General features: G+C 42.9%; 3 protein-coding genes across 4 annotated transcripts; 1 reads left to right on the forward strand and 2 right to left on the reverse strand.

Annotated features, from left to right (window-relative positions):
- Positions 1–1,714: 1,714 nt before the first annotated feature.
- On the reverse strand, positions 1,715–6,739 carry LOC143365514 (uncharacterized). 2 transcript variants are annotated; one of them, XM_076805753.1, is made up of 4 exons: positions 6,447–6,739; positions 6,161–6,377; positions 2,544–2,647; positions 1,715–2,481 (listed from the first exon to the last, which is right to left on the reverse strand). In XM_076805753.1, exons 1-4 carry the CDS (start codon positions 6,724–6,726, stop codon positions 2,279–2,281), a joined length of 804 nt encoding a protein of 267 aa, XP_076661868.1. In that variant the 5' UTR covers positions 6,727–6,739; the 3' UTR covers positions 1,715–2,278. The 2 variants fall into 2 exon arrangements, 1 of the variants encoding a protein (XP_076661868.1); XR_013084558.1 differs by lacking the exons at positions 1,715–2,481; positions 2,544–2,647 and adding exons at positions 4,674–4,773; positions 4,860–5,393.
- Positions 6,740–7,011: 272 nt separating this feature from the next.
- Pka-c3 (Protein kinase, cAMP-dependent, catalytic subunit 3) lies at positions 7,012–22,158 on the reverse strand. Its single transcript, XM_076805754.1, has 5 exons — positions 20,708–22,158; positions 11,110–11,272; positions 10,481–10,744; positions 8,826–9,156; positions 7,012–7,653 (listed from the first exon to the last, which is right to left on the reverse strand). The coding sequence occupies exons 1-5, from the start codon at positions 20,796–20,798 to the stop codon at positions 7,507–7,509; spliced, it is 996 nt and encodes a 331-aa protein (XP_076661869.1). The 5' UTR covers positions 20,799–22,158; the 3' UTR covers positions 7,012–7,506.
- Positions 22,159–22,181: 23 nt separating this feature from the next.
- On the forward strand, positions 22,182–24,555 carry LOC143365516 (uncharacterized). Its single transcript, XM_076805755.1, has 2 exons — positions 22,182–22,199; positions 22,230–24,555. Exon 2 carries the CDS (start codon positions 22,475–22,477, stop codon positions 22,865–22,867), a length of 393 nt encoding a protein of 130 aa, XP_076661870.1. The 5' UTR covers positions 22,182–22,199; positions 22,230–22,474; the 3' UTR covers positions 22,868–24,555.

A 24,555-nucleotide genomic window follows, 5' to 3' on the forward strand; every position in this document is an offset into this window, starting at 1 on the left:
CGATTTAAGGTCTGGAGTTAAAAAAGCGAATGGAGGTGTCTCGCGAGGACGCGAGGCGACGCGACGGGCCGATCGTGTCAGGAGCGTGTGTGGGCGTCCCGTCGAAAATAGACGGTGCTCCTCCAGCTCTTTTGATCGGTGGTCTGCAACATTCGGCGTACACGGAGAACTAAATCGGTGTTTTCGATAGCAGCCCCGAAAATAGACGTTATGAGGATCGCGGCTCTATCTCGCTATCGTCCGGCCGCTGCACGCCGAGTAAAAACCAACAGATTCGCCGTTACGCAATCGACTAGTAGCTGGTACACACCGGGGATCGGATTACCGATTTATTTGATACTCCGAATGCCCCGAATATCTGCCCGCTTAAAAATAAACCGCGACAAAGTGCTACACTCGTTCTCCATTTTCCTGTGAGAAACGGCGCCGCCGCATAGTGTCGCAAATGGCCATTTTAGGTGGAAAAAAGTCATGTCAGAAAATAGATATAACATTCATATACTCTTCTTTCGGAATGTTTACTGAGTCTAATTATACACATAATAATTCATTTAATAGCGATACAGGTATCGAAATCAATACGTGAAAACTCCGAACCGTAATACGGCGAAATCGTACGTTTATATTTGTTCTGAAGAAAATGATGTCAGAGCAGTAAATATGAATCTTTAAGCTTCTGTGCACGATATTCTATATTAACATAAGTAAATATTTGCATTAATGTTCACAAAGTTCGTCAATAAAGTCCTTTACAATAATTTTTAGAGATTTTTTAAGTAGCAGTTTCCTATGCCGGTTAGTTGACTTTAATAGAGTAGAACTAGGAAGTCTCAAAAGATCTCATCTTGAAATTTTTATTGCATTAAGTTCAAACTATATAGTAGGGATTCTGACAAAAATCAGCTGCAAATATCTGCTAACCTAGAAATAAGTAAATCATGCCTATTGCCAATTGGCATGATGTCTGAAGAGGCTCAAGAAGCTCGCAACAAAGACATAAGAAGGTTTAGGATTGGCCACACAAGGAAGAATTCGCGTGTATCTATAAACTACGACTTAATAGCAATGCTGTTAATTACTTCCCATCATAAATTATTGCAGGGGGATACCGCAAAAAAATACAAATTCGCTACCGACAACTGTGTTAGATCTACTCTTAACAAGAACTTCCGTCTAATCCCATAAGTAACTTAGTTGTTAGCGACATCGATATTAGCGAAGAATTATTTTTATATTGTTATATTTAGATATTATTGTTGTACTTATTTAATATCATATTTTTTATTTATTTTTATATTTGTTTCCATAACTTATATAATATTTTTCAATATAAATATTATTTTTAAAGGTTCTACACATGTTGAATCTCATTTCATGACCTAACAGAAAATTTCAATCGATTTGAAGAAGCGTGAAACGATCTATGATTTTTTTCCACGTAGAATGGCCATTCGCGACACTGTGCGCCAGCCGAGAATTGAACACCGAGGCACCGTTGCGCTATCCTGAGCGGCGAGGAACAACGTCCATTTCCGGTCTCGACGCGATCGGAAGAAACGCACGCTGCACCTAGTTAGCGATGAATAAATAAACCAGTTTCTCGGCACGGAAGGATTCTATTTATCGGGGCCGTTCAGGGGACAAGAGTTCGACTATCCGAACCTCCGATATCTGAAGTCTTCGGTATCAAGGCGATCCATACGCGACACTTGTAAAAATTATTATTAATTAAAATCAATAGTAAAAATTATCAGTATCAGTAACAGGCGAGCTGCGATTGTTTTTCCGGATGTTATGAGCTCGGATAAACGATATACAGCGAGCAGTTAGTTTGCATAATAGGAGCTCAGCAACGAGTACGCGATGTAAATTGAGCATTCTGATGACGACGGTTCCGATAAATGAGTCGGTCTCGCTGCATTCATAGTTCTTGGATCTAGTCAAAGGGTTCGTCGTCAGCGGGTGACGGGGAAGGTCGTCGATGCGTCGGGCTTCAAAGCGGAAACACGGGATCAGTAAATATTTTTACGGGCGCGAACGCCTCCGCGGCGTTCCAGTAATCGCTCGAAATAGATCTAATTGCTCCAGATTCTTGCCTGGCCGCGTACACCGGCCGGCGTTACACAATAGATTGTCCGAACTCGCGTAACGGGTCGATCCGATTCGATCGGCTCGCGAAAACGGAACAGCCGTCGTTGAAATGGCGGCGAGGGAAGGGAAAGGCGGCGGCGTTTAGTGTGTCCGTGGGAGAAACTCGTTTCTATCGATTTCCTGTCGATCAATAAATATTCCGTCTGGTGTCCTCGTAGTCCTCGTAGTCCTCGTAGTCCCAGTAGCTCCTCCGTTTCCGTTTCTTCGCGGTCGAGCCGTTCTTCCGACGCCGATAGACAGCGTGGCAGAACAGCTTGACGAAGTAGAGGATCTCCACGACGCTGAGGAAACTGCTGCCGAGGAACAGGCTGAATATCCCGCCTATCGACGCTGGAACCGACAACCATAGTCAACCACAACCGGATAGAGAGACGGCTTCGAAAGTTCCTTACCCAACAGATAAACCTCGTCGGCCGCCGACACGGTCTCCATCGTCACGAAAACTTGCGCGTGCATGAACACCCGCAAAATGGCGTCGTCGCTCGTCACGTTTTTACTGGAACAGACGTACTAGATGTTCTAATCGCGTTATTGTTCGCTGAAATTCGATTCGCGGCGGTCCACGCTGAACAGCTTTTACTGTGGACGTTGAATTTGTAGTACACGGTGCAATAAAAAGATCTTTCAATGTCGGATTGTCATTTGTGCAAAACCCTCTGGTATAGGATTTAGCCAGGATTTACCTGGCTAGACCCGTGGTTTGGACATATATCGAGTAAACACTGTATATGTTATATATATATGTATAAAAGTTAATTTTTCAAAATTTGTCTGCTGCTTGAAATTACACCTACCAATTTTTCTCATAAATGCATAAAATCCGCAGTCTAATAATTTTGAAACGTCAATACATCACACAAAAATGATAGAAATTCGGTGTAGCTTGACTGCCGTTTAAAAATTCATTGTCTCAATGTAAAATCGTCGACTTATCGAATTGGTTCCAACATTTTGATCACCCAAGGTCAAGTTCAAGTTCAAAGAGTTCAAGGTCAAGTTGAAAGAGTCCTCAAAATTGTAATGTTTTCTTTCGACTCACTAGCTGGTCGCGGTCTGCGGGTGCATGAGATCGATCGAGTTGGGAAAGCCATTGTAGATGACTTGCTCGCAGGGTATCTTACAGGTGCAGGTCACATTCGGCGTCCGAACGTCCCTGATGATGCTTATCTGCTTGGTGTTCCTTTGGATGCAGATCAAGCCTTCGAGCTCGCACGACTGAAATTCATTTCGCTGTTGTATGGGGTCCGGAAGTTATCCGGGGAGGAAATACCGTGATTTCTCTATATACGTCGCCGGGATCTGGAGGATAAATGTCGCGGAATTATCCCCACTGCCGCGGGGCATACCCCGCAAGGTGCCTCGGACGCCGAGGAGTGTGAACATAACACAGCTCGGGTCCTGGACGATACATGACGCTGGCAAGACCCGTGTTGTTGACATATATCGAGAAGTCACTGTACACAGCGAGCATTTACGGCGATGTTATAGTGTTTGGTCAAGTGTTCGTAGATGAACGGCAGGCATCCGCAAATCCTGATCATCGCCTTCACTCTGCAGTTCGCGTAGCAGTTCGAGTACGTGTAGACGGGAAAGTATTCGAGAGCCTCGCTGTCCTTGACGCAAATTGAGGCGACTTTGCCTTCCCTGTTGCGATGATACAGGCCTGCCGGTGCCGTGCTTATGGTCGGACTCACGCTGATCTAGGCAGAACATTTTGTTGGGTTGTCCGGAAAGTTCGTGCCGATTTGTAAGGGAAACTCAACGCAGTACATTTAAATTTCGCTATACATTTATTGAATTATTCTAAGTGCCATTTTGTTCCATAATGCTTCTCCATCTTTCACGCAACTTGCGTTTTTCGGCGAGAAACTTTTTCGTCGACCAAAGAGTTAAAGTTTTTGTCATTATGGGAATTTTGTATTGACCTTAAGAGATGAAAATCTGAGGGTCTGGTTAATAGGGCGAATGAGGTAGCACATCCCAACTAAGCTCCAACAGCTTTTGGAAGAAAAAAGCATCAAATGCCTATAACTCACTCTGTTTCCTTCCATATTTAAGAGTGTATAAAACTAACAAAAATTAATGTATCCTGATCAAACTTTTTTCAGTTTCCTCGATCTCACGAAACGAGGGGGCTGGAGTGTTGATTGAAATTCGAACTTTCTTTTCTAATTAGCCGACTGCTTTGCGCAATCTTTATGCAAAATAAAAATTCTTGTTCGCGAATTACAACAAGTTGGAGTGACATAGAAATTTATTTCCTTTCTTAATATGTTTAGTTGGTTGAACATAATATAAAAGTGTCTCCAAATTTTTCTAATATGTTTACTGTTTCAAATTGCATCTACTAATTTTTGCCGTAAATGCATAAAATACGCTGTCTAGTTATGACATACGCTAAACCACAGGGTCAATACTATTTTTATTCTATTTTTACCAAGAGCAAAAATGATTTTTCTCCCTTGTCTTAATTTCACTAAAATTCTGAAAATGGAAATTTGTATAAAGATTAGTCTAGTAATTACCGTGTGATCCGATTATTACCTGCAGCTCGTTGTTCTTCTGGAGAATGTACGAGTTGGTGTTGAGTCCTGGGAAATCGAGGCTGTGATGGATCAGCACCTGTTCAAGGGATCAAAGAAGGTGTCCCATCAATTTTCACATTTCTTCGAGATAATTATAATTATTAAAACATTATTTCCTCGTACCGCTATGCCGTCGCTGTTCGAGATCGACATAGAGGATCGAGACGATTCGTATGTATCGCTATCGCTATTAAGTATCCGCTTGTTTATCAAAAGCTTCAGACCGCTTCTGCGTCCATAGTCGACGGATCGAATGGGTTTCGGGGTTGGCTGGTTCCTGAACGTCCACAAAGAGAATGATTTGTTTGTGAAACATGCAAAACTCAAAGAAGAAGCGGGCCATTTAAAAATTGATCGCTCGAAACAACCGGTCAGAGGTACGGCTGTCTCAGAGATACTTGCTTGTCACGGCCCACGAACTCTTCAAGAAGATAGTTAAAGGAGCAACAGAGTCCGTAAGAACTGTGAGAGAGCACTATCGCTTTCCCGCAATCGATTCGCTCGCTGCTCCACCAGCACGAGTCGAGAATGTCCTCGCAAGGCTCAAGGATCTTCAAGAAGTCCGCGAGGGTCCAATGATTCGCCTTCAACAGTTCAGCCAGGTCATTGTCCTCGTAACTTCGCATCGCATACGGAAACGTAATAAGGTGACCGTATCTGTATTGAGCACAATCATTAAGACCACAATTTTGAGCTTCAGCTTCGAGTCGTAATTGGCGATACAGTGAGTTCTCGATATATGTCAACAACGCGGGTCTTGCCAGCGACGTGTTTCGTCCAGGAGACATACCCAAGCCGTGTTATGTTTACACTCGTCGGCGTCCAAGGTAGTGGGGATAACCCCGCGACATCATCCAGGCCTTGGCGACATATATAGAGAAATCACTGTACTTTTAACCCATTTTCATTATAAGCAAATATGAAAAGAAGGCCACAAACAAACAGTTCACATATGGCCACTTCACATATGGCATCTGATTAAAAAGAATTTTAGCCGTCAGTAGACAGTGGATCTTTATGCAGAATACAAATTGTCTACATCAATTGCAAAACTTCTCCTTTTTCATAATAATTTTAATAAAGTGAAAATGACATTTTGATATTAATTCATTTCTCCCATAAATGCATAAAATCCACAGTCCAGCTATCAATTTTCCTAACACGTTGACCGCCATGTTGATCGTACACGACAAACGCAGTTCTTCGTTCCTTTTTAAAAAATAGTGTTCATCTATTTGCGTAAATATAATTTCACTAGGATTTATAATATCCGACGAGGTTTTAAAAACGCTGTGACGAATTCGAACTTTCCAGTCCCACAGACAAAATTACTTTTATTTACTTCCGGAGATGTTTCGGGGCGCGAGTTTGGCAGTGAGCGTGTTAGTCTTGGCAGCGAACGTTCCTGCACACCCTGTACATACTTCAGAAGATCCAGCACAACCTTGGTGGACATGTTCGCGGGTATGTTGATGCCGTCGAGGATCCTCTTCTGTCTTTCCTGAGGGATCGGCGAGAACGGGCACAGCGTGACTGCAGGAAACGGCGCCTTGAATATCGGGTTGTTGAACGCTTTTATGAACGTGTTGGTCGGGTTCTCGTTGTAACGGTTCAGGAACTGTATCACCATGACGGTGGAACCTGAAACGAACGCGTTCGCTTAATCGTTTCCCCCGGAGAATCGTCGACTGGGGACTGATCGTCGCGTACACGCGAATCCGAGGAGCATGGTGAACGTCCACAGGCTTTTCCCGAAAACCCCGACCTTCACGTCCGTTTTCCCGAAGTATTGCAGACCGTGGATGGAGGTGCTCTCCAGAAAATCGTTCAGGATGTCCCTGTTCGTGGGCACTTTCTCCTGGTTCTTCGACGAATCGGTTTCGTTCGCGGGTTCGATGTCGATGACGTTGACCGTCGCGCCGATTCGTCGTTTGAAGTCGCCCTTGAAATGTACGACCCTATGATTTTTGTTGGAGAATTTTTTCGGCATCTTTGGAGACCACACGTCAAAGACCACCTTTGGAGGTAAAAATCGCGAGTCGACTGACGACTTCCGTCGACGCAGAAAGCTGCGTTTCGCGGGAACTCGACGGCGTCGCGTGTCCGGTTTCGGTATCAATAATTCACGGGGCTCTTTGCGAATTAATCACAGAGTGACCTCGCACGTCTGCACGGTCAGATCTGATCTTGGATCGGCTTTGCACGCAGGAAGGGACATCGATTTTCCGGCGCGCACCGTGATTCAGCGCCGGCGGTACGGAACGTCAGGCTTGAAATTGGAAAAAAGTGCACGGTTTAATTATTAACAATCTGTATCACATGTACACGTTTGTAACAATACTAGACACACGCGTGTCTTACAAAATTATATGTATATGTATATATATATATGGATCTGTTAACACTCTTTGTCGCTTAGGCATTAGAAAGAAACATACGTATCAAACGTCTCCATCGAGATAGAACCCTGTTCTGTCCTGCGGTCCGTCACGCTCCTGCTTTCAATTTTTTATTTACAGTATGCCTCGTCTCAACAATTCGAAAGAAAAACAACGGAGACGCCTACGCTGCGCACCGCGTACAAATAAATAACGCAGAACGAAATAGAAAAAAGGATTATGTACAAAGTATAGAACGTAGAACTGACGCGCGCGACCGCCATTTTGTACAGACGCCGTTGACGCGATCTCGATACGCTCCTGTGTCCGATTCACAGTGTTTTACAAGAGATAGTTCGTGGTTGAAAAAAAGAAATATTTAAAACGATTCATCAGAAGTCTTGAAACAGTGCTAGTTGCTCCGGCGGCAATGGAGGCTGCGATCGCCAATCGGTTTCCGGGTAGTCGTCGAAACAGCTCGCATCGCCTGGAGCCTTGATTCGGGGTCTTATTGGGGGGTTTAGGGCCCTCTGAGTTACCTGTTAACATTGAACAATACAAATTAGAATATTGTACTTCACTGGAAATGAAATAGAATTCTAAACATTCTGCTAGTAGTCTCCAGGTTCTTGTTTGTGGACGTCCTCCATTTTATAGATGTTAGAAGGTATTCCCTTGTAACATCAGCTTTCTAACTCGAGTAGTTGTTAGTAGTCATGATATATTAATTCAGCAAATTGAATATTCCATGATATTCAACTAAATTGATTTCATTTAACATTGTTAATACAGCGAATATTTAGTCACGTGTAGTAGTTTGTTTCTCTCTATTAAATCAAGTTGCATAAATCATGTTCTTAGAAATTTTATATTTATACAGCTTTCTAGCACATTACCAGCTCGAGTAAATAAAAGTTGAATATCTTACTTAGTAAATTAAATATGTACAGTCAAACCTGTTTTTGTGCGGTCCTTTTCTATGCGATTTTTTGTGCGATTTTTTATACGGTATACAGTAAGGAGCAAAACTGAGTCCACTCTATTTGAAACAGCATAACTTTTTTAGAATTAGATCAAATGACTTGAATGTTATTGAGAAGTTAGAAGGATTAGTTTATTAGACGAGGTGTACAAAATTTTTGAAAAAAATTTAAATTGGTCGGAATCGCTAATTTTAAAAAAAATTATGTTGCTTCAAATAGTGTGGACTCAGTTTTGCTCCTTACTGTATGAATTATAACACCCTTGTAATGTTTTCATCACAAGAAGGTGCGCGTTTTGATCTACTACGAGTAGTATTGAATTATATGCATTTTGAAAATTTCTCCATGTTTAAAATGAGAAATTAAATTTTTTTTCAAATGTTTGCATGTGTAATTTAATTATTTATTTTGTTTGGAAAGCACTTTCCCGCTATTTCGTAAATCTTTGACATATTTTCTAAGTGAGATTTTTTATGCAGTCCCTCTCCACTGCGTCAAAAAATTTTCTTCAATATGTTGTGAAAAATTATTTGTTATAGCTATTTTTGAAGTTTTCGAATATTTTTTTTTTGTGCGGTTTCTTTTATGCGGTCCTTATCTACCGCACAAAAACAGGTTTCACTGAAGACTGAAAAACTGAAGAGAAACAAAGAAGATATGGAGTAGCCTCTAAAACCCTGAGCAAACGGAAATGGAACTGATTTGTACACATAAATCTGATAAATTACCAATGGCCACTCGACCAGCTTGAACCACCGGTGCCTCTTCACGTCATCAGCACCCTGCCTCATGTTCCCTAACCTCTTGGTCCTGTCTGCGACCAGGAGCTTCTTGATGAGGTCCTTGGCAATGGGGTCCATATGTTTCGGCCACTCTATCCTGCCGCTCAGTATTTTCTCATAGATGCCGAAGGGATTGTCATCGAAAAATGGCGGAAATCCAGCCAGCATCTCGTAGATGAGGACCCCCAGGGCCCACCAATCCACAGCCTTGTTGTGCCCTTTGCTCTGAATGATCTCCGGCGCCAAATACTCGGGCGTCCCGCACAGGGTCCATGTTCTGCGAAGAGGATGACGCTTTAAAATAATTTCTTTTTTCGCTATACACTGTTTTCTCGATATATGTCAACGACACGGGTCGCGCTAGCGACATATATCGTCCAGGAAATACTACTCTTTGATCCACGCCGAACATGGAAAAAGATAACGAAGCTCTGAAGGCCTCGGTCGCCGAGGAGAGTAAACACACCAGTCCTATACGATGCATGTCAATGCGATCTTTTCTATGTAAATATCATCGGAATTATATCATATTTGGTATCATTTTATTACAAAATTGCCACGAATACGTTGGCGAAAGTTCCACAAAAAAATAATGAAAAATAAAGAAATTTTGTTATTGGATTAGTAGTGGTCCCCTCGGCGTCCGAGGCCTCTCGAGCTTCGAGGCCCCTCAGCGGGTATAGCCCGTGGTAGCGGGGATAGTTGCGCGACTTTTATCTGCCAGGCGTTCGCGACATATATCGAGAGAAGACTGTAATTACACGCGAAACGCCGCCTATCGTGCGGCGAGTAACGAATAAAATTATTATACGTCCGGACGCGACATTTCGAACCGATACGATCGGTCATACGTTCGCGGCCTGTGTCAAGTACTTATCGGTACAGTGTACATTCCGTTTCGAATGTCAAGGTGAACGGTAACGGAGCAATGAAAAAATATCAGCCTGTTCACATCGATCCTGTTATCGCTTTATCGCGTGCATAGCTCGTGTCGCGATAGTGCGAACAATGGCAATTTCCCGGCGGCGCGACGAGAACCGGTAGACAACGGTGTCGACTATCGCTAAGGGCCCGGTCTTCGTAGATTCGCGATAAGGTAGAGTGACCACGTTACCGACAAAAATAGGCGAAAAATCGTTTTACGTTTCACTTTTCCACAACAATCCAACTATCGCCTGGAAAAGCTGGAATCGACCACGTTCGTTGCGCTACGCTTCGCAATTGTAGACTCGAAATCACAAATTTTGACCCACTGCAATTGCAAATAGTATTTGTCATGAATGTGCTTCATGGCTCTCATTTTTACATTCTTGTCTTTATTCGATGCACTAAATTGCGCTATATTTTGTCTTGATTCTCTGCGAAACAAAGCCAAAAAATTTGAAGCACATTTCTGGCGTCGGAATTCATAATATCGATAATACAGAGCAAAAAATGTGACAAGCTTAGTCACAGACTTAGGACCCGTCGGATGAAGATCAAGACGGATCTTAAGTCAGTGGCTGAAGGCTGTGAATGGAAATTATTAATTAAAAAGTCGCGTGACTATCCCGGGCCCTTAAGTCGACGGTGTTCCCGAGAGAACGCGTAGTCCGTTCTACCTGTCGGTGAGCTTCTTCGAGAAGCCGAAGTCTGTGATTTTTAGGTGGCCTTGGCTGTCGAGGAGGAGGTTCTCGGGCTTCAGATCCCGGTAAACGATGTGTTTGCTGTGAAGGTATTCCAACGCGCACACGATCTCCGCTGCGTAGAAACAGCTGGTGGGCCCAGAAAATCGGCCGGCTGCCCTCAGGTAGGAGAAAAGCTCGCCTCCGGCCACGAATTCCAGCAGCATGTACACTCTCGCTTCGTCCCTTCCGCTCCACAACCTGAAAAGGATCGAGCGCTCGCTACAATCGTCCAACGATTTTTCCGAACCTCGAAGGAAACCTCGACGGTTTCTCTGCGACCCAACCGGCCGCTAATTGGACGGTAAATGACGCAAATCGTTCGCAGCAGATCGGTACGAAATCACTCTCGTCGTTTTTTGTTACGCTTTCTTTTCCACAATTTCTTCGGTTCGACCGAGAAACCCGGCACTTTCTTAATTAGGCGTGCGTAGAGTCGATACGTTCGTTTCCTCTCGCGGTGTGCGCGGGGCGAAATCCCGGCGATTTATTGCCGAGGAATATAATTTTCTGAATCAAGGTTTATCGGATCTCGAGTCCGGAGAAAGGAGGATGTTAACACGTACATGTTCACGATGAAGGGATGATTCACTTCTTTGAGGACCGTGATCTCGTTGCGCACGTGCTCCACTTGCTTCAGCCTGATCACGTCCACCATCGAGAGGATCTTCAGGGCCAATGGCGTCCCTTGGTGCCTGCAGAGCACCACTCTGCCGAACGTACCGGTCCCTGGAAAGGTATCACGTCGTTAATTTTATTATCCCAATGAGAAAATTTTTGGATGTACTAGTTTTTAATCATACTCTACTATAGATTGAATTTGTTAATAGTTGCTTGATTCTTATGGGGATAATTTCATTACAGACATGGTCAGATCAATTTTCTTTCATATATTTTTGAACCTACGTCTTTGGGGTTAATATTGATTTTCTTGTTGTGCCTAATAATTTGCATTAGCTCTCTGAATATTCTACCGGATTAGAACAACGCATTTAAACAAATGGGAATTGTATTTATCACAGTATTAAGTGTTTCGACCTTTTCGAAGCTCATCAATTTTAATCAGATGGATCTAGATCCTACTTTGCCATTCGAGGCAACATTATTAATTGGTGCGCTAGCTTATACGCTAGCAAAACACCTAGAAATAATTAACATTATGCATGATAAATGGCATGATACTGCTATTTATGCAGCTGCATTTTCTTGTTTGCTACTACTATCATTTTGATCACAGATTGTTCAATTTATTGAGCATAGACCACAAGAAATCATTTTTTAGATCGCATAATAAAAACCTTTTTTGAACGTTCCAAACTTAGTAAATATAAATTTATTAAATAAAATATTTGAAGATATTTAACGAAATTGAATCAGCATAATAATGCTGTGTAAAAGTCACTTTTACTCCATGCATCTTTCATAAATAAAAAAAAAATAATCATTTAGGAAATAAGGATAATTATAAAACCAGCTGAAACACGTGAGTTGAGGATTCAAGCATCTCCTCTTTTTGCTAGTGATTAAACGATAATCGCCGATCGAATAACAGGTTTCAAATTTTTTGTTTTACATTAATTATAACTGCTGCGGAGCTTTCATGAGAACGGAATGAATACGTTGTTTTACCCAAGCGCAAATTACAATAAAAATTGCGGAAAATCTAAATTAATGTATTAGTTTCAGTTCATTGAAATCATTAAAGATATAAATTTCTCTTTTCCGAGCCAAATAATTTTTATTTTGCATAGAGATCCATAGAGTCTACTTACAAGGCAATATACAGGGTGTTCATTTGAAAACTTTCCAGCAGAATATCTCGAAAAGTATGTCTCCCAGTTTTAAATACTATTGAGGATATAGTCAAGCGAATGAGGCACAGAGTGACTCAGGAGCGAACGGAAAGAGATGTAGGCAGGTGACTGGAAAATGGATGCGGGAAAGGTGCTGGTAGATCAAAATACGCGTGTAACGGAGGATTAAATATATTAACAAAATAGTGGTTGAGTACAAAGGAACGGTGTGCCGAGACGTCCCAGATACAGTAATCAGTCGATCATAGAATTTGCCAAAGCAAAGGGTTAGGGGTAACGCTAGGGTTATCGCGGGTTATTTATACTGTGCGGGGCCACCGACAGCGGAAGGAATAAGGAGTGGGGTTTTTGAAAATGACAAAGGATTTGGCAGTGTTGACCGTTAGTTAGGGCACGAGGGCAATGCCCTAACGACCGCTGCTGCACAGGAGACAAGGACGGTGGGTAACGGATTTGATATTTTGGAATATGGGAAACGATGGCCCACGCGACAACTAATCCGGCAGACGTAAACACAAGGTTTCGTCACCCAAGCACCGAGGCCGCACGTCTGCGGATTAGCGCAAAAACTTTATGGCCTCTGTATTGCCGAAATGGTTTTTGCGTTACCGGTGACGCCTGCAACGATTTTGAACAAATACAGATTGCCATTGAAATTCTCTTTGAAAAATAGAGAACCTATAATAGCATTTCCTAAAATGCCTGTCCCAAACATTTATTTTTTCTGGCCATTCAGTATTACTTTCTCTAATAAGATGTGGATTTTCGTCACTCCAATAACGACAGTTATGACGATTTACAGCACCGTTTAAGAAAAAAGTGCATTCGTCACTAAAACAAATGTTTTTAATTAGATTAGGAGTGACGTTGATCATATTTGTTAATTCCTCACAAAACTCAGTCCGCCTGTCAAAGTCGTCTTCCAATAATTTTTTATGCAACTGCATTTTATAAGGATGAAACTTGTTATGTTCACGTAATTTGTGCGCAGATCCCACTGATACATCAGTGACCATTGAAACTTGTCGAATTGAACTAGCAGGATTCACAGTAAACTGTCCTATAATTTCGATTTGATCAGCTTCTTTTAGGAATTTTGGCTGGTTTTTTTCTAAATTTTTCACCGATCCTGTTTTCTTAAACTTTGCAACTAATTACAACTTTAACACGCAACTTTGTAACACGTACGTATGAGAAACACGTGTATCAGGATGTCTCTCATTAAACGTAGCAGCAATTCGACGAGCACGCTCATCAGCTCCATAAATAAAACTTATTTCTACTCGTTCTTCTAAAGAATACACCATTTTACACAATTAATTGTACTACGATTTTGTATCTTTTATTACGATGATTCACACTTGACTAAATGGTACAATCTTATATTGAAAGACAGACAACATGAACAAGAGATCAATAGAGGACAATTTTGTTTTCAAATGGTACGTGCTAGCACACAGTCGGAAAACATCAACGATTTGCGTCAAAAATGTTTACACAATAATATGCCTCACTCTACTTCTCTTTAAATATCTCTGAAACTAGTGCGCGGATAAAAAAAAAGTATCCTACGAAAATTGCTGGTCCTTTTACGTACAATAAGATCCCGTAATAAAAAATACAGGTTTCCATTTGAAAGAACAAAGTTGACCTTCAAGTGATCTTGAAAACGCCGCTCAAATAAAAAACTGATTCTTTCATACTTTTCGAGATATTCGGCTGGAAAGTTTTCGAATGAACACCCTGTACATTGTCAGTGCTCGGCAGGCCGAGTGTTAACAAAGTGTCGAAGCGTTTCCGTGTTTTTCTGAAACAGGGGCGCGCGACATTAAAGAAATAGAGTGTATCGGCTAGTTAATTTAATCGAGAGCGAACCGATTATACCGACCCGTACCGAAGACTTCCGATCACGCAATGATCGGCGTCTGGTTCGGAGTCAAGTGCAAATTGTTCCGGCGTGACGCGTCCCGAGGAAAGGGGTTACACGCGTGTCGCAGATCGCTCGGCGCGATCGTTAATTACCGCCGCTCTCTCTAGCCGGCGTGCAATCTGCCCGGTCTGTTTAATGCACTTTTCCCACGAAATGCAGGTGACTTTGAGGGACCCCCGGTCTCTGCTCGTCGTACCGCGACCAATTAAGGGAGGGGAGGGGGTCCCGCTCATAGTTCGCATTCGGTGTCGCACCGTACCGCCCGAATTAACCGGCAAATTGGCCGTGGTTGCGACGCGTTTTATCAGGGACGTGACATCGTGTCCTCCTCCTCCGTATCACTCTCCGCGCGCACACGCGCATACAGGCAGAAATTGGCAACGGCCGAATCGGGAGGGAAATCGCGCGAGCGAGCGTGGCCAACGCCGCTCGACGCTTCCCAGACGATCGGGGAACAGGTGTCAATGATAAAACCGACGGAGGAGCCGTTTCCGGGCTGAAATTGTTTTCAAACCGTTCCGCTGGCCGGCCGAAATTTGCGTAATTGCTGCAACCGACTTCGTTTACGAGCCCCTCAAGGTCCCAGACGTCGTCGGTCTTCGCGTCGCGTTTGCGTCTGGAAGCCACGATTTCTTCCCGTGTTAACGGTACCATTATCGTTAAACTGTCACGACGCGACCATTCTTTCGAAACCCTGCAGGAAGCGGCTCGTAATTTCACGAAATCCTCGGACAACTTTTTAATTGGCCGTAATTGCCCGATTATTGTCAGCCGCCGCGGTCGCTGTTTTTGACGGACTGTTTCGTCCGGATTGACCCACAAAAAGAAACAGATCTTTCCTCTCAATTTTAATCGTTAGCTTGGGGAAACGAGAGACGAGGGCTCGGTTATGAGAAATACAGTGAATTCTCGTTATATGTCAACAACACGGGTCTGGTTAGCGTTGTATATCGTCCAGGAGGCCTCTCGAGATTCGTGGCCCCTCACGGAGTATAACCCGCGGTAGTGGGGATAATTGCGCGACATGTATCGTCCAGGTCTTGGCGACATATATGGAGAAATCACTGTACAGTAAATTCCCGTTCTAAGTCAATCCGCGGTTGAAAGTCATTTTCTTTTTCCTGAGAAAGACATTTTCTCAGCCTTCTTGTCATTATCCGTCTCTGTGTCGTAGATTTATGACATAGAGATGGATAGCGACATTTACACGGTACTATATTTACATGATTTCACTTTTACATGATTTTTAAAATATGGTATAAAAAAAAAGAAAACAAAAAATTTCTGCAGTCATGTTTTAATTCCATTCGCTTGGTAACATTGGCGCTTATATTTCTAGTCATTCTTTAATTCCATCCTATTCTGAATTCCATTCTATTCTGAAGCAACCGTCTTACTACCGTGTATAAAGTTCAATAGTCTGTGGAAGTGACAACAGTAATTAAATTTTTGGTTAAATTTTTTAATATATATTTCTTGCTTCTATGTGTAAAATCAATTACACACATATACCTTTATATTCTTGTCATTTTATGAATAGATCGTTATTTTTATGTTTTTTAGATATATTTAGTTTTATCTTACGTTGAAATAAGTGACTGAATTATGCGCATTTTAGTTTGTTTTCGATTTACACGGTTTTATGTGCAAAAATCTACGATTTCGATTTACAGGGCTTTCTAAGGAACCTATCTACAGTGTAAATCGGCGAGAAACTCAGATTTCGTCTAAATGTCTCTCGCAAGAACCGCGCAGCTGACTTCTAGCGAGAATTCATTGTATCGACACCTGGTTCGTTCGGATACTTCGAGCAAGCCCGTTCATTCGTCCCTTCGTCGAGGTGGCTTTGCTCGAATTTCGCACAAACGCCAGCCGCTTCCTGCTCGATCGTTCGGCTTTTTCTCCACGGTCGGACACGCGAGAGGATTTTGGTGCGCATCCAAAACTTGTTTTACGTCTCGAAGAAGCTGGCAGAGCGCATCTGTCCTGATCGATCTCCGCCGCCGTGCCTGTTTCACGATTGGATCCGAGCTAAGCGGGCTCGGAGTAAACGGAGCGATAAAGGACCAACGTTCACCGGCGAAGATTTATTTCGCCGTCGCGTTCTCAAGATCGCCGATTATTCGCGGATTAACGGGAGAGCTCGCTCGCGTTTGTCCGTAGCTCAGGAAAACGGGACGCTCCCGAAAACATCGTGGAAACGCGTTAATAATGTTGTGTCTCAGTGCTCTCTGGCACCTTCGTTTTTCTTTCTCTCGCGTTTTCTTCAACGGATTGATTTTGCAGCGTGTCGCGGCGTCAACGTTTGCGCTCCCATCATTGGTGCCGGACGTATAAATAATTATTTCGCAAGAGGCCTCGGAATGTTTGAAAAACCACCAGCGGAACACCTGCAGTTTACTGATCGAGAGTCTCGTGTAACTCTGACTTAACGAGCAGTTAAATATACACTCGGTGGCCTCTCACTCTCCAGTGGCCCACTTCCCCGCTTCGAGGGTAGTTCGCCTCTCGGCTCGTCTCTGACATTTTCCTCGAGCGAGAAGATTACGCCGTGGGAAACGTTCATTCCACCGAATTAACGTCTCTCTCCCGGCGAGCCCTCTTCCTTCTTTCACGAATTTGCGACCGCACGCCGCTCGTGCCCGTCTGACCCGTTTTATTTTCCGTAATTGCGAGCGTCGAGTCCATCTTGGTTCGTCAAGACTCCGTAGATTCGCGATAAGGTAGAGTGACCACGTTACCGACAAAAATAGGCGAAAAATCGTTTTACGTTTTACGAGAATGATCTCACGTTTCTGATGCTACCACTTTTCCACAACAATCCCACTATCGTCTGGAAAAGCTGCAATCGACCGCGTTCGTTGCGCCACGCTCCGCAATTGCAGACTCGAAATCACAAATTTTTACCAACTGCAATTACAACTAGACGGTGTATTTGTCATGAATGTCCTTCATGGCTCATTTTTACATTCCTGCCTTTATTAATCATTTTTTAAAACACGTCATGGTTAAAACCCTCTTAAAAACAAGTTAATGTACATGGCCCTTAATTAGACTTTCTGGTGTTGGAACCGTTTGGAATTGCACAAATTCTTTCGCGAGGAACGACCGCCATTTTCAACGCTCGGTGGGTTTAGCGTTAGTGCAACAGTCTTCGGAGCAATGCGCGCGATCGTGGAAAGGGGGCATTTTAATTTTAGGAGATTAAATTAGTGATGGAAAGTCCAAGTTTGGATTTAAAGACATGCGCTATCGTGTTTAAACCTTAAATTGCGGGCCCAGTGTCTTGAGACCCTTTTGACTCAGGGTTCGAAGCGCCTTATTAGGATTTCTATTGAAATTGTAATTTTCTAGAAGCCAGTCTAAATTATTAGCTGCTTATATTTAGTACAATAAGAGAAATGGACGTTGATCTCAAAGCAGTAGATGCAAATATATATATAACAATATTGATTCTTAAGGATTTTAATGTTTGCCATAACAAAGGATATTTAAATTTTGTTTCCTCATACGAGATACATTTTCCATGAATTTTATTAGATACGGCTACAATTTTGATAGCAATGTTAATGAAACTAGTTAGGTGATCAGAAGAGCCAAGAATAATGATGTACCATTCGATTTTCTTTCACGGATTCAATTGGATTCTAATAATTTCAAAACAATTTCTACTCCAATTACACTCGTACAGCTAGTTCCTTTCAGTCGAGTCTCTAATTAACTTTTCCTTCAAAATCATCGCGACCCATATACGCGTCGCTTGTCAATGCGCCCATCCTCCGACGAGAAAGTCTTCGAAAAATCGAAATCCCGAGCGAAATTTAATCGACTGTTGTTTATAATGAATCTTACCACTCGCGGCTCGTCGATCAAACCGATCTCAACGGTAAAACGAATCGAGATAAGAAAAATAAATATTCTCCATGCTCCGATCGCCAGGCTACGACACAGCCTCAAGGCAAATATTAGGTATACAAATTTATTCGTGATTCTCGCAACTGATCAACTGATTTTATTTTAATCTCTCTTCTTTTATTCTTATCATTTTATTTTACCCCCTCTCCTTTTATTTTTATCATATTATTTTAATACCTCTTTCTTTATTTTTATAATTTTATTTTACTCCCTCCCCTTTTATTTTTATCCCTCTTCTGTTATTCTTATAATTTTATTTTAATCCCTCTCCTTTTATTCTTATCATCTTATTTTAATCCCTATTGCATTATTTTTATAATTTTATTTCAATCCCTCCGCTTTTATCCCTTACCACAACTCTATTGAGCTTTGGAAGTACCAATCCTCCAAATGAAGAAAAGTATACACTACAAGACACTATAAGAACATAAAACACTCCTGCATTGTTTCTCTAATTGAATTAAAAGAATTTCTAGAGGTTAAAGAACTAATTTGCTCTAGTTTAAGGAGAAGCTGGTCTGATTTATGCAGTATGTAAAATTTGGCAGTAAAACTTTCAGAATGGTAATGCGGAACTTTTCGATCAAGAACATTCAAGAGCGCCGAAGCGTTTGAAAACGAGGAATTGTATGACCCATAAGAAATTATTGACAAATGCAAGAGTAGCTTTCCAAACAACCGAGTGGCGCCCAACGAACAATTTCCAATGGCTTGCATAAATCAGCAAAAGCAAGCAAGGAAGTCGTGTATTCGTTCAGCTGGAAAGTTTCCTTATGGCAGTTTACTCAGACCTAGCTTCCTCAGATCATCAGCTGTTTCGTTGCGTTCAACAACTATTTGCTTAACTTCGACCGTTCGAAGAAGTAAAAAAAAAAGTATTGAAAATTTCACTGAATCAAAATCACCACTTTTCTTTCAATTTGTAGCGGCGTGAAGTGAGCGTGAAGAGAGAAAGAGAAAGAATGTGTCAGTACGCGTGAAGCGAGCATGAAGAAAGAGAGCGAGGATGAACAAATGAGCGTGAAGAAAGAGAGCGAGTATGAACAAGTGAGCGAGTATGAACAAGTGAGCGCGAAGAAGGAGAGAGAGAGAATGAGTGAATACGTGTGAAGGAGCGAAAGAAAAGACAGAACGTAGAGACGCGTGCGTGTAGTTTACACAGAACAAAACGAACTAATAAAAGTAAATCCCGAAAATACAGCGTGCACATTGAATAAGAGTACGCAACAAATTCATTAGTTGACTACATTAAAATGGAGTAAACATAGAAAGCGACGTGGATTATCAACGCTCGAATCTATTCCGATTGTTTGCAAATATTGGGTCGTCCCACAGGCAATGCAGCTTTCCTTTCATATGTTTAAAAGGACAAACTTTCAATTTGTAATTGTTAACTGCAAAGTTTAATTTTAAAAATCTCTCACGGGGCGCGGAATTAAAATCAAGCAACGACGAATATACACGTTGAACGCAGGCCAAACCCCGCTATTATAAATTTTACGAAAAAAGTAAAGCAAAATGAGAAGGAATTACATTTTTACTCGATAAGAAATTAGCAATTCATTAACCGCACCGCAATAGAGTTTTGGATTAACGTGTGTACACGTCGAACGCAGTTAACTGGTTAATGCGTTATTATTCTCAATGGATAGCGGATCTTTATGCAAAATAAAAATTGTTCGACTCGGTATCCTTAAATTCTTCTAATACCTTTCTAGTACTGTATTTCATTTATTCATATTTGCGATAAAATCCGCAGTATAATTGTTAATATCTTCTGAATATTTCATACGAGGACATAGAGCTATACATAGCTGGCGAGGAAAAGACTATTGTGCTCATAAAAATTTACTGGAGTTTGTCAGTAGATTTATTTTAAGACTAGCTTTACGGAGCACTAAGAGCGCTTATTTTACAGTGCTTTATAAAAATAACGAGAACCCGTGTACCCAAATGTTTGAGACATTTTTGTGATATATAGCCCAAGGAATATATTTGTTGAATAATTCCTCACGAACAAACTTTTTACAAACTCAGTAATCGTAAATTATACGTTCGTTGAGTAATTCTTCATGAACAAACTCTTTACAAATTCAGTAATCCTAAATTATACGTTCGTTCAACAATTCTTCACGAACAAACTCTTTACAAACTCGATAATCGTAAATTATACGTTCGTTGAGTAATTCTTCATGAACAAACTCTTCACAAACTCGCTAATCGAAAATTAAAAATACTAGAACGCGTCATTTTGACGCGTCCCGTGAACCGAGTGTCGAAGCAATTTATTTTCAGGAAGGCTGACTTCTGACTTCTTTTTCAGCGACTACTCTCTGGGACAAGCTGCTGCAGCTACATTGCAAAACTTCATTAAACAACAGAGCCGAGGAGAGGCGAAGGAATCAATTTGTAGAGCTAATAGAAAGCCGGGTCGTCGAACACGGAAAGAGAGAGAGAGAGAGAGAAATCGAACGCGTCTCGGCTTCCATGGTAGAGGGTGCTCACCTATGGTCTTGATGATCTCCAGATCGTCGACGTCGTATCGCGGCGAGTCCTCCTGCGATCCCTCCTCGTCGGACGTGGTGTCTCCCGACATAGTTTACGAAGAGCACTGGGCGAAGAGCGGAGTGGACGGGCCGAAGCGCGGAGAAAGTTTCTGATTTATTTCCCTCGGCCCGCCGAGACACGTGGAAAGAAAGGAAGGCCCCGGTTCAACGATCCACTCGCGCGGTATATTCTTAGCCCGTGTACCGGCGGGACGACCTCATATCTGGCTGCTCGCGACCTTTCCCGACACCGTCCCGTTCCGTTCCACCGTCGCGGAGGCCTCGCGGACCCGTCCCGAAACGAGCACCACCAAGATAGAACCGGAAGTGGCCGCGAAAACCCCGGTGACCCCGTCTGCCGTCGAACTGGAACACTCTCTTTCTTCTTCCGGGGTGCGGCGAGGGGCGAGGCAAGGCGAGGCGACGTCAGGTGAGGTGAGGCAAGGTGAAACGACGATGTGGCAACGACAACACAGCGAGGCACCGGTGTACGCTTCGTCGGCGTACCCGACCGCGCTGTCAACGACCCTCCTGCTCGCCGACCGGCGGAAATGTGTGCGTGGATTTCACAAATGTCATTCGACGCGTACGGCCCCAATGGCGCACCGCTTTCCTGCTTTTCCACCGGCGGACCTATACGCAACCTGCACCGTTTCCACGCAGCGACCGCTGTCGTGTTTGTTGATCTAGATCGGGGCGCACGTGTTGCGCGCTGTAACGTGTCTTCGGGCCAGGCAGCGGCGGGTATGCAGCATCGCGGACGGTGATCACGGAATAAGGAAACTACGCTCGCTGTCCTGCCTTTTACGGCGCCACTTCCTGCTGGCCGCGGAAACGTCAGATTCGGAGATCAATCACCGGGCGAGAGAAAGACACTGTCACGAGAGAGAGAAGCACGATCTAGAGAGGACGATCACCGTAACACGTCGGTACCGCGTCCGTTCGACACGTCTCGATCGCGGCCGGTTTCGCCTGCAAGGCTGTCCCGAGATCCTGGATCTGCTCGGAGAGGATCCACGGGTGTCTTCTGTCACATGATCTCTCGTGCGGTTAGGTTCGAATGCCAAGCAGAACTAAACTGGTCACCGAGGGGTCTCAAAAGGCTGTCTATCCTTCTCTCGCCCCCTCCTCTCTTTCCCTTGACCCCTCCATCCCTTTTCACCGCGGTTTCACTCCCACCAAACTCGGTCTCTCCTTCTCTCTCTCTCTCTCTCTCTCTCTCTCTCTCGCTCGTTCTCTCTACCTCTCTAGCCGCTCCAAGCTTCCTCGGTCTCGCGGAGAGAGAACTCTGACCGAGCGTGGTAACTCGAGGTCCCCCGTCCGACCGAGAGACGCGAGACCACAGTGATTTATAGCGCGGCGATCGCGGAAGATTCGCGAGCCGGCTCTGGGGGCGATTTAAAAATACAGGGGAACCGAGAGGCGTACCGGGGAGATTCGTCGTCGTCGTCGTCGTCGTCGTCGTCGTCGTCGTCGACGAGGGACCCGTGCGCGTCCGAAGGTTGCTCGAGATTCGCCCTCGGCCCCGAATTCGATTTCGTGAATCAGCCAGAGGCGATGACGTTGCTCGCAATTTTTACACGGCCCGACGAGTCCGGAGGCTGTGGGTGGACTACGCGCCGGGCTTTATTCGATCGGACGGGGGTGGCGGGTCGCCGGGACTCGCCGTGGGAGAGACCCGGAGAGACACACACGTGGCCCACCACCGCCAACAACAGAAATAGTGATGATTCGCGGAAACCCGCGGGAGCAGTGGATCCCGACCGACTCTAATTCCCGTAAGAACCCGCGGGAGAACGAATCACCGGCTCGAGCCACGGGAGCCGCGAAGTGGTCGTGGATCATCGGCGGATCCGTCGAAATTCGAAGTATTTTTGAACCTGGCCCCAGTCCAGATGCATTTCCCTGTCGACGCACCGCGGCTGCACACCTATCGGACACCACCTATCGAACGGCTCCAGCACACAGTGTCGCGAATGGCCATTTTAGGTGGAAAAAAGTCATGTCGGAAAAAATAGATATAACGTTCATATATTTTTCTTTCGGAATGTTTACTGAGCCTAATTATACCCATAATGATTCGTTTAATAGCGATACAAGTATCGAAATCAATACGTGAAAACTCCGAACCGTAATACGGTGAAATCGTACGTTTATATTTGTTCTAAAGAAAATTATGTCGGACAATAAATATAAATCTTTTAGCTTCTATGCACGATATTCTATATTGACATAAGTAAATATTTGCATTAATGTTCAGAAAGTTCGTTAATAAAGTCCTTTACAATAATTTTTAGAGATTTTTTAAGTACCAGTTTTCTATGCCGGTTAGCTGACTTTAATAGAGCAGAACTAGAAAGTCTCAAAAGATTCCATCTTGAAATTTTTATTGCATTAAGTTCGAACTATTTAGAAGGGATTCTGACAAAAATCATCTGCAAATATCTGCTAACCTGCCTGTCACAATTTTTGAAAATCTTTGTAACACCGTACGTGGTGGCTCCGCAAATGATGGTAACACGGCTAGACGTTTCTTCAAAAACATTACAAAAACTTCGAAAGCAACAGGGATTAATAAGGAACTTCTTGAACGATGTTTTTATATCTTATCTGCTCTTTCTTCAGGTCACAACATTAATTTCCTAAATTTCGAGAAGTTTGTTCGCGAAACAAAAGATTTATATTTAAATTTATATCCTTGGCTCTATATGCCCGTTACAGTGCACAAATTATTATTTCATAGTGTAGAAATAAGTAAATCATGCCTATTGCCAATTGGCAATAAATAAAATTCGCATAGAAACTGACCACACGAAAACAGGTTTGACTGTATGTGGAAATCGGATCAGTTTCGTACGAATAAAATGAAAATATTCTAAGACGGAAGAAAAATTTAGTTTTAGAATTAAAATTGCGCCAAGTGCAAAGGGTTAATCTCCGTAATTCCCGAACGAGTATGATCCTCGATCACTGTTCTTCGGAACCTCTAGTCCAAGACATGTCACCAAAAGGCTCGAAACTAATACAACATTTCAGTTTATCTGTCACAGACGCGGTTTCGGATAATTTGAAGAATGAGGCTCATGGCTCTGCAAGACACTTTGTAAATTGCATCGAATTACCAAATACATCTACAACAATTGGCTCAGGCAAATTGGCTTGGCGTTTTTCACTCACAATCAGTTTCAACCTTTTTGGACCACGCTGTTAGAATTAATTGATGTTACGCAATCTACCCAGGTTTTTCGAAACAATGCATTAGCGAGAAGGTGCGTTGAAACGTGTGCTACGTGCCCCGAGACTTCCTATCGCAGCAACGTGATCACCTGAAATTATTCTTCATTGTTATTATTTTTTACTATTGCTGCTGGACCGGAAATTTGTCCAATCACGTGGAGACAGAATGTATCATTCAAGGTGACCTTGATAACTTAGAAAAAAAGCTGAAGAAATTTAGCATTATAATTTTGAAGAATTCTCGCAATGCATGAGAATTGTTCAAAGATTTTCAATCGATCCAGCAAAAACAACACGATTTTAGATGAACGCATTAGGCGGTCCATCCTTGTGTACACGAGAGTGATTTATATCGTGGCATTGGCACTGTAAAGTTCTTCCTAGTCCAAGTGATCGTTTTAAAAATCTTCGAAGGTCTATCAATGCTCTAAAAATTATAGTAAATTCACTCCGTCTTTCCATAACAGGACCCCCAGTATTTATCTTTTTTATGCCATTCAAATAATTAATGAATGTGTACTATTCGGTATTTTTCTTTGTGCCTGATTAACACTAAACCTACCAAGCATC

Source organism: Halictus rubicundus, chromosome 2, assembly GCF_050948215.1.
Source record: "Halictus rubicundus isolate RS-2024b chromosome 2, iyHalRubi1_principal, whole genome shotgun sequence".
NCBI classification, from domain to species: Eukaryota; Metazoa; Arthropoda; class Insecta; order Hymenoptera; family Halictidae; genus Halictus; species Halictus rubicundus.